This window comes from Ixodes scapularis, unplaced genomic scaffold (genome assembly GCF_016920785.2).
Source record: "Ixodes scapularis isolate PalLabHiFi unplaced genomic scaffold, ASM1692078v2 PGA_scaffold15__6_contigs__length_5221840, whole genome shotgun sequence".
In the NCBI taxonomy this organism is placed as follows: domain Eukaryota; kingdom Metazoa; phylum Arthropoda; class Arachnida; order Ixodida; family Ixodidae; genus Ixodes; species Ixodes scapularis.
In genome coordinates this window covers 1,139,928-1,149,565 of record NW_024609841.1, presented here as the reverse complement: position 1 = coordinate 1,149,565, position 9,638 = coordinate 1,139,928, and the positions used below count along the sequence as shown (strand labels likewise).

At 46.3% G+C, this 9,638-nt stretch overlaps 1 protein-coding gene and 1 long non-coding RNA gene across 2 annotated transcripts; both read left to right on the top strand.

The window, feature by feature from the left end:
- The first annotated feature begins 1,408 nt into the window (after nucleotides 1-1,408).
- LOC121835631 lies at nucleotides 1,409-6,384 on the top strand. Its single transcript, XM_042290062.1, has 10 exons — nucleotides 1,409-1,856; nucleotides 3,354-3,610; nucleotides 3,672-4,047; nucleotides 4,612-4,785; nucleotides 4,911-4,986; nucleotides 5,099-5,209; nucleotides 5,296-5,544; nucleotides 5,602-5,773; nucleotides 5,959-6,107; nucleotides 6,188-6,384. Exons 1-10 carry the CDS (start codon nucleotides 1,548-1,550, stop codon nucleotides 6,367-6,369), a joined length of 2,055 nt encoding a protein of 684 aa, XP_042145996.1. The 5' UTR covers nucleotides 1,409-1,547; the 3' UTR covers nucleotides 6,370-6,384.
- Nucleotides 6,385-7,684: 1,300 nt separating this feature from the next.
- LOC121835630 lies at nucleotides 7,685-9,173 on the top strand. The gene is made up of 3 exons (XR_006077683.1): nucleotides 7,685-7,844; nucleotides 7,912-8,003; nucleotides 8,083-9,173. It is a non-coding gene; the product is annotated as an uncharacterized LOC121835630 (long non-coding RNA).
- Nucleotides 9,174-9,638: the final 465 nt, after the last annotated feature.

Sequence of the window (9,638 nt, the reverse complement as noted above, 5' to 3'; positions counted from 1 at the left end):
AGAGAGCTTCTTCTTTGTTCAATCGCCCTAATTTTTAGGATTTTTGAAAGTCTTCGCAAAAACACCCGGTATATCTTTTTGTAATTACTCAATGCGCGTTTTTTCCCACAACCTTCACAATACACTACAGCCAGAGGGCTACCAAATAACTGCAACATATACAGCATTTTGTATAAAAAGTTTGTGCCCTAGTCAAAAAAGACCTCTTCGAAAGCAACATCAACAATGCAGAGAAACGAACCTGATTTCGAACACCCGCAGTAAAAGCAAACGGGGTGCAAATACGAGCGCCAGCACATAATGGGTACCATAGCAGTCGGGTTCCGCGAAACACACCGCCTAGTTAGGTGGTACCACAGCCGTACCAAGGCGCCACCCGATTTGTAGAACTCGCCTTGTCCACCGATCCACGAGATAAAGCTCCCGATACACTTACGAAGTCCCGTCCCCCCCCCTCCGGCTTCGGTGGGACCTTCGCCTCTGTGTGCGTTCCCGCAATCGGACTGCTCGCTCATTGACAGGCCGTGCTGACAGGTCGGTTGCGGGACTTCCTCGGGAAAAGCTCGAAGGTCATCCCATGCGCAAAGCACGTGTGCGACAAGGAGCCCCACACGTTCGCCGCGTTCGCCTTCACGCTTCCTGCACACACACACAAGGACACTTCACAAACGCTCCGAAAAGGAAGCACTGAAAAAGTCAAGCGAATAGACGAGTACTCACCAAGTAGACACAAAACCCACAGCTCGGTCCATGGGCACGGCGACATCTGAGACACTTTTTGTTTTTCGGAGAACGTTCTTCGAAGGCACTAAAGGCCTGAAACCGCCCGAAAGTTTGCAGCTTGCTTTGTTTTTGATTTTGGTTACGCTGGCGATGGCGTCGCGGCCGACGCGGCGACGTTCGCTGGTTACGACGAAACTCATTTGACGCAACGTGAATGTTTCTGTTTTAATCGACATACATTAAAGGTGCCCTCCGGAGCTTTCTGCGATCGTCTGTTTATGTTGTTATATTGCGTAGTAGGTGCAAGTTAATATGTATACAAAGTTTTAGAGTACAAAACCGTTTATTAAGTAAATGGCAGTAGAAATATATCGTTACTATTTTCTCTTGAAAGACAATCGCCCATTCCCTGGCCATCGCTAAAACTTGACCAATGGAAATGCTGCATCTCGCGGTGAATGCGAACGTTATTATTGCAATACTTTTTAAGCTTGTTGTAAATTAGAGTTTGAGAAAAACGTAAACTGATTGTGGTGCGGGAAACATAGTTTGCAATTATCGTTCCAAAGCCAGCGAACTATGTTTTCTCCCCGCAAGCTTGTTGCTAGGGGGTGATGCGTCGGCGCGTCGGGTCGTCTGCTTCCCGGGGCGTGTGCAAGCGTGCGTTTGCGACACACGTGTTCCTTCTTCCCGTGGATCCCGACTCCGAAGCCAGCTTTGCGATCCTTCCACGTGAATGAGTCAAACTTTTCCTTGTCATCTGTGGAATGCGACTGCGTATTGCAGTAGTTTCTTTTATCCTTTGAGTGAGCGATTTCCCTGAAATGCCGAACGTTTGTTTCGTCAAGACGTGCCGCCATCAAACTGGGAAGAACGTTCGCAAGGGCTTGCGATTCTTCTCTTTGCCGGAGAAAGAACCACGAAGGACTGCGTGGTTACGCTGCGCCGGGCGAGGGCACGACATTGAGAACCTGCCTCTCATTCCCCGTTTTTGTGCCGAACATTTCGGGCCGACTGCTTTCCGAAAGGACGACCTGCGTCGTTCCCGTCTTCGATCAGATGCTGTGCCGACGCTTCTGCTTCCCGTCGCCGATGAGACCGACGATCCTCCCCCAAAGCGCCAAAAAGCCGTGGTGAGTTTTTCGATGGCTCAAATATTTTTGGGAGTGTCACGAACATGGCATTCTGCGTTGCGCAGTGCGGCTGCTTCTGGTATCTATATTCTGAACTAAGAACTGAGGAGGCATTTGTGTAACATGGGAATCCACATGGCATTCGTCAAGTCGATCAGTGGTGCCTAATGTTCCGGACTAGCGGTTCGAGAGCTTATCGCGCGAATGGTGCGGTGCATGGGGTTTTCATTTTCGGGTTTTATATTTTTCAAAAATCGGGGGGGAAAAAATCGGGCGCTATTTTTCCGGGCGATAATCGGGAAGAAATCGGGTTTTTCCAGAAACCATTCCGAAATTCGGATTTTTTTTCGGGATTTCTTTATCGATTACAAATACGTGCAATGTGTTATTTACATGAACAAAAGTAAACAAAATATATTATATAGGCATAGGATATGTTTCTACCTTCTGATCGGCTCTGAAGTGAATCTTTGCGGAGGTCACGCAAATCGAAGAAAATTGTAACCATCAACTGATGACCAAGGAATTAAACAGATCCAGAATGGTTCATATTTTCTATCAAGTCAGGTGATTTCAACACTGCTTTTCGGGGAGAAATCGGGTTTAACCCGATTTTCATCAGAACTATTCGGGGGAGAAAAATTAGGTATTATCGGGTTTTACCCGAAAACGAAGAACCCTATCAGCATGCACCATCTGCAGGATCGAACTCATTTGTAAAAAGAAAACACGAACAAATAAGATAAAAGGACAGAGTCATAAATCGCCTCTAATGGTACCACCATCACCACCCCCCTCTGCTATTGACCCACCCAAAGTCAATACATGTTTTCCCAGCTTGTTTACAGACAGGAACCCTTTCGTATCAGCTTAGCAAAGTTCCAAGTGTCCGTGACTACTAACAAGCAGGTTTTCTTTTATATCTACTCTTGTGAGCAAACTCAGTTTTTTTTTTTCTTCTCACAATCCTGCACCCACGATTGCGTGCAAACCCGCGTTTGCAAATTTGTATGCACATAGCAAATGCACGCCATGATTTTGTTGCTTGGTGGCACTTCTGGACACTGAGAACTCATGGCAGTTGCTGTATGTTTCCCACTTGCGGCTATAAGTGCTCGTTGGTTGCATTTCCTTCAGTGGTTGGTAAATACATGTCAAGCTGCAGCTTTACGTATGTATGTAATGTGACATCATATCGCGACATGAACATTTATTGTTGCTGAGCTAGAGACTGAAAATATAGATGGTAATGTAAGTTATAAAAACAAATATAAAGAGTGAGGCATCCCTTAGATTTGTATTACAGTGAGAGCTTTGGTTGAGTGCATGAAATTCTAAGCTATGGAAAGGCTACAAAACAATTCATGGATGTTTGCCATCAGCTAAAAAACTAGGCATCAAGGATGTTTGCCGCGGTGACGGCATTGTGTGGAGTGCTCGAGTTGCACCCTTTAATTTTAAAAATATGAAATGTGTAATAAACAGTGCCCTTTGCAGACTCAGGCCTCGGCAACTGGACTGCCTGCACCCTGCGAGGCAGAAATGACCCTCAGGGACTGTACTGCTGAAACAAACATCCCTGCAGTGGTGCCACCTGTCCCTGTCGCAGACGTGCCTGCACAGTCGCATCCACCCGAGTCTGCCTTCTCCACTTGTAGCAGTGGGGTGCCATATGAATGCACATCTCCTGTTCCCAGCAACATGCCAGACTCTGACGCAACCTACTCTCCGTCTCACAGCGAGGATTACGAGAGGTAAGTTGTGCATATAAACACATAGAATCTGTAAAGAATGCTTCACATGATCCCATTTCAGAATCGAGCATGGTGCATCAGCTCCACCACCACCACCAGAAGAAGAGCGCCAGTTTCTGGTGTTCGAGAGCTGCCTAAGGGAGCTTTTCAAGACGTGCCAAGAGTGCTCAAGACTGTGCCAAACAACGATCGAAACTACCGGCACACTGATCACAGTCTACAGCATCTGCCCTGTGGAGCACGTGCGCACATGGAAAAGCCAGCCCATCGTCAACGGCAGACCAGCAGGGAACATACTGCTGACCAGCCACCTGGTCTTCTCTGGAGTGAAGATTGCCCCTACGCTGCGGATGCTACGCCATATGAACGTGCAGGTCATCTCCGACTCGAGCTTCTACGAGCATCGGAAGGCCTTCGCTCTACCTGCAATCCACAAGGTGAGCAATATTCCGGGACACTGCAACTGCATTTTTTTCCCATATACCCAATTTTCCAATGAGGTACAAAACTGGAGCCCCAGTCACACTTCGGTTAAATGAATAAATATCTTCTTGTAGTATGCCACTTCAATGGTATAGTGCTAAGAGATAAAATTTTATACATCATGTTACATATGTGCCATGGGCTACTAAATCCACGATACTTTAATTTATTTCTGCTATGTGTAGTATCCTGGGGCAGTTCCCTGTCTGGCATTGGGTTGAGTGAGTCAGGTTCCCCGTGAGAGTCAAGAGACAGAGGGTGGTTGTCAGAATGGAAAAGGGTAGGGCAGCTTCGAGGTAACGGGCGGCCTGCTGCCTCTTTTATGAAATACACAAACATAAAAACACAAATCACAACCTAGCACAATCTAAGTCACATTCAAACTCGCTGCATTGTGCTTTCCTTTTTCTTTCACTCAGTCATTCATTCTACAACACTACACTATGCATACATAAACAGATGGGACTATTGTAGTATGCTCCATGCCTTTCTAAAGCAATATTTATCTGCATGAACAGGTCTGGCTGCAAGAGCAACAAGAACTTCTCAACGAGTTGCAGAACAAAGAGGTGGACATCTCTGCTGACGGGAGATTTGACTCCCCTGGGTTCTGTGCCAAGTACCTGACGTACACAGTCCACGTCGAGCAAATCAACAAGATTCTACACTCTGTCCAGGTCCAGCTAAAAGAGGCAAGTAGTCGAATTTACGTGAACCAGTTGCAACAATCTCATAATCTTTCTCTTGTGTTATGTCATCAGTTACTTCACTGCTATGCACTATTTTGGTAAAATATTCATTTCACACCTTTTTTTAGTCTGAACAGGCCATGGCCAGTGTCAACATGGAGAAGGAGGGCCTCCTCAAGCAGCTGCAATTCTTCAAGGAGAAAGGTATGTTCATGCTTAGTTCATGTATATCACTACTCGGCGGCCTTTCAGGCACTCTGTTCAAATTGGCATAATCACTTATTCTTTTGCTATCTTCGGAAACCTAATGGTGCAGGTATCAAGATCCGATCGTTGGTGACTGACCGTCACCCTGCCACACGAAAGCACATGAAGACGCACGAACCCGGGATTGACCACTTCTTTGACATATGGCACATCTCCAAAAGTAAGCAATCCTAACAGGCCATTCGTGTAGCCTTTATTTTCCAGCGATCACGCTGCAGGTTTCCCTGACACGACTCTGAATTTTAGGTGTGAAAAAGAAGCTGACAGCAGCAAGCAAACGGGCTGGATGCCAAGACCTGCAAATCTGGATCCAGACAGCTACAAACCATATGTACTGGTCAGCAAGGGCTGCAGGAGGCGACGAGAAGCTGCTCATCGACATCTGGCTCAGCATGCACAACCATGTCATCAACAAACACTCGGGGCACGAAGGAACCTATGGAAGGTGCCTCCATGGTGACATGCCAGAGCCAACACGACCATGGATGGATCCCAGTATGTTTTTGTTCTTCCAAATGAAGGTGGTTTTTCTAAAACTTGTATCATCCTCAGACTCGCAGGCCTACAACCAATTCAAGAGCATCACTGGCAACAAACTGCTCCTGAAGGACCTTGCACAGATGTCTCCACATGGCCAGACATATGCTTTGGAGGCGTTCCACAGCGTCCTGATAGACTTCGCCCCGAAGTCCCAGGCTTTCAGCCCAGAAGGCATGCTTGCAAAGTAAGTCAACCAATTTACAATCACATTTCCTTTGTTTGGACACTTTCATCCAGTCCATTGGTTACAATGCGACAAACCTGACAGTCTCTTCCTAATGATCAGATAATGGAATTGGATTGATGCCAGAATAACCACTCTTTGTAAGTGGCACACTTTACCATCACTGAAATGTAACCATCTTGCAGGACTCGACTTGCAATCCTCCATTTCAACGAAAACTCAAACCGCTGCCAAGCCGTCACACGAGAGGGCAAGCCACGTTGGTCGGTCGTAACATCAAAAGCACGAAAGGGCCACCACACAGCACGACCAGAGATTACGGATCCCACTTACAGTGAGTATAACACTAACTGCAGTGTGAATGCCTTGTCCAGAGAGCCTAGGAATGTTATCATGCAAAGGTTTGAATTCTAGAGTATGTTGGAAAGCTCATCAAGGAGGCAATGGAGAGCAGCAAACAGTGGCGGTCCCTGGCTGCTGCATCGAGGGCCAACACCGTCGTCTTCCCGGCACCGATGACTGCAGCCTACACAAGGCCTCCAAAAGAGGAACTCGTGGCAGCACGAATGTCCAGGTTCAGCCACAGTCCCCAGTAACGGCATCAAATCCCTGGTCGGGACTTCCATGCTGCCGCAGGTAAGCACACAGGACCTTGGTCCTAATCAGGGTGCAGGATAAGCAGGTGGGGAAACGGCCCATAGAAGCCTACCGCAGCGCCGTGACCGGATTGTGTACTCGTCTGCTTGCGGGTACCCCCGATTTGCAACAGATGGCGCTGCGGCGAGAGGAAAAAAATCGGAATCGGATTTGCATGGAACTTTATGGGAGAGTGCGCAAAATAAACAGAGAGCACGACAGTCTTTATTGAAAATCCACGAGAAACCATCTCCGTCAGTTTAGCCAGTCGCCCACCTGGAGTGAGAGTTTGCGGTGCTCCACATCGATGGCGCCACAGAAAAAAAGAAAACCGAGGGGTACACAATCCGGTCGCTCATTTGGCTCTCGTTTCCCCACCTGTCTATCTTACACCCTGGTCCTAATACAGCCTTGCATGGTAAGCAACCGCTTTGTTTTGCAGGACGTACGGCGAATGCAAGCAGACAGACCCAAGAGAAAACAGCCGAGCTGCAAAATGGTTCACCATTTTCCATTAGGACACCCTGACCGACAGTAAGGAGGAAGTTAGATCTGTCTGCAATCATTTTTCACAGAAATGCAGATCTCTCCTCATGAGAATGTTCCATTTTAGGGCCTAATCAAGCTGGTCATGGCATGCCTATCTCGAAACAGGGCAAGGAACTTTAGCCGGTGGCAATGTCGGAGTCACAGAAAAGTCACCAAACAGCGAGACTCAAGGCTACAGCTCAACTTGCGGTGAGGACGACACTAACTTCAGTGTGAACGCCCATCTAGCCCAACTTGGAATGTCTAGGAATGTAATTATGCAACCGTCTGAATTGTCACTGTAGGTTGGAAAGTCTGTCAACGAGGCGGACAGCAGCAGGCAGCAAAGACCTGGTTGGATCTTTCATGCTGCCAGTGGTAAGCACACAGGAGCCTCGTCCTAATGAAAACTACCATGGTAGGCAATAACCGCTTTGTTTTGCAGAACATACGGCGAATGCAAGCAGACAGACCCAGGAGAAAACAGCCGAGCTGCAAAATGGATCATCGTTTTCCGTTAGGACACCCTGACCGACAGTAAGGAGGACATTAGATCTGTCCGCAATCATTTTTCACAGAAATACAGATCTCTCCTCATGAGAATGTTCCATTTTAGGGCCTAATCAAGCTGGTCATGGCATGCCTATCTCAAAAGAGGGCAAGGAACTTTAGCCGGTGGCAATGTCGGACTCACAGAAAAGTCACCAAACAGCGAGACTCAAGGCTACAGCTCAACTTGCGGTGAGGACGACACTAACTTCAGTGTGAACGCCCATCTAGCCCAACTTGGAATGTCTAGGAATGTAATTATGCAAGTCTGAATTTTCACTGTTGGCTGGAAAGTCTGTCAACGAGGTGGACAGCAGCAGGAAGCAAAGACCTGGTTCTATCTTTCATGCTGCCAGTGGTAAGCACACAGGAGCCTCGTCCTAATGAAAACTACCATGGTAGGCAATAACCGCTTTGTTTTGCAGAACGTACGGCGAATGCAAGCAGACAGACCCAAGAGAAAACAGCCGAGCTGCAAAATAGATCATTGTTTTCCGTTAGGACACCCTGACCGACAGTAAGGAGGACATTAGATCTGTCTGCAATCATTTTTCACAGAAATGCAGATCTCCTCTATTGATAATGCTTGATTTTAGGGCCACGATCAAGCGTAATGGAGAGATGCAAGCATTGGCACCTGCCCTCTCAAGCCGGATTTTTCAAGCCCAGCATGGTGCACCTCTATTGTTGGCACATCAGTGCCAACAGTAGAGGAATTAGGAGATGAGGACAGGCCAGTGCTATAATTCTTCCCAGTCCATTAGCTGTAATTAGGGTTCTGCGTTCTCAGATAAACCTGATAAACTCCAAAAAACACTAGCCATTAAAATTTTGCTGATTCAGATTCATTTGAAAAACTCAATTTTTCGGTCCCCCACCAGTCTTTATATTTCCCGGAATCTTCGAACAATTTTTGCAATTCTCCTCTTATTGCAGTGTCAACTTCCGTTGCCATGTAGCCCCTTATAATAAAAATGAGGTAGGCCCTCTACGACAGTAGATGAATACGGCGCTCTCATATGAAAATACTGCTTTACTAAATTCACAAAGTGCTGTTTTCTACCTTTCATTTGCCTCATCGAAAATGCCGAAAGACTCCGAACTTTGCGTACATAAATGGAAGCTCCAAATTGATGGTTCAAAAAAACAAAACAAAAAAAACACCCTCTAATTTTGCTAAAAAAAAAATTAAATTCAAGAACGCAGGATCCTAGCTATAATTTGTGCAAGCTTTCAAGATCGAGGAAATCGGTGACCGTATTGTCATATTCATTGTGGGCACACCACAATGAAGGCGGATCAAGTGCTATATTGAATAGCATGTAGTTCTGCACCAGAGATCCCATCCCCAGTTCACAAGCTTAGCCCATCGCAGCAGTTTTAGAAAATTGAAGTATTTTCGGAACCCAACCGACACTTTTCTGAAGACTGTAACACAATGCCTTATCCATCTTTCTTTTCATGTGCTGATGAGCGGACATGCTGTGGAGACTGCACCGAGGCGGGGCAGCCCGCCCGTGTTTCCAATAAATGGGGTTTTCATCCAGGAGGTAGGCTGGTAATGCAGCAATAACATAAGTGGGGTGGTTGCATATAACACTGGAAATATTAACAGAAGTTTTTTATGGCAATTTAAAAACAGTGCTGCATTTTCCAGTCTACACCACGGTTTTCCCCCCGTCTGCAACATTTGTCTTCTGTCATTATTGACCTGCTTGCAAATAAGTGAGGCACATTCGCTAACCTTACGATTGAAATAAACTGCATTAATTTTCCAACAACTTGACTTCTCGGTACCAGAACCTGGAAGGTGTAGAAATTTGCATGACCAAAAGGAAATAATTTCATAATTGAAAACAAGTGATGCCGATGGTAGTACTAATTTTGTGATCCCCTGGATGATTTCTGCATTGTGAGGTCAATACATGGGTCGATGTAACTAGAATACTGCACTATGCCTAACTAAAAACCCGACCGAAATTGTGCCATTTCCTCAAAGTATTTGCATGATGTGAGGGTATACTTGCCAATTATAACGACAATATAAACTAACAATCGTAGTATTCACTGAAATATATAAGCAGATCCTATTTACCACCGGGAGGAAAAATCCAGGGTAACTGGGCTGTGGAGGCATAGAATATTCCATGCA

Bases quoted from the DNA above. Each gene is read 5' to 3' on its own strand.
- LOC121835631 (XM_042290062.1), top strand. From the start codon at position 1,548: ATGCCGAACGTTTGTTTCGTCAAGACGTGCCGCCATCAAACTGGGAAG. The intron at 4,786-4,910 runs GCAAGTAGTCGA...ACCTTTTTTTAG, and splicing joins TCCAGGTCCAGCTAAAAGAG to TCTGAACAGGCCATGGCCAG. The intron at 5,545-5,601 runs GTATGTTTTTGT...TATCATCCTCAG, and splicing joins ACGACCATGGATGGATCCCA to ACTCGCAGGCCTACAACCAA.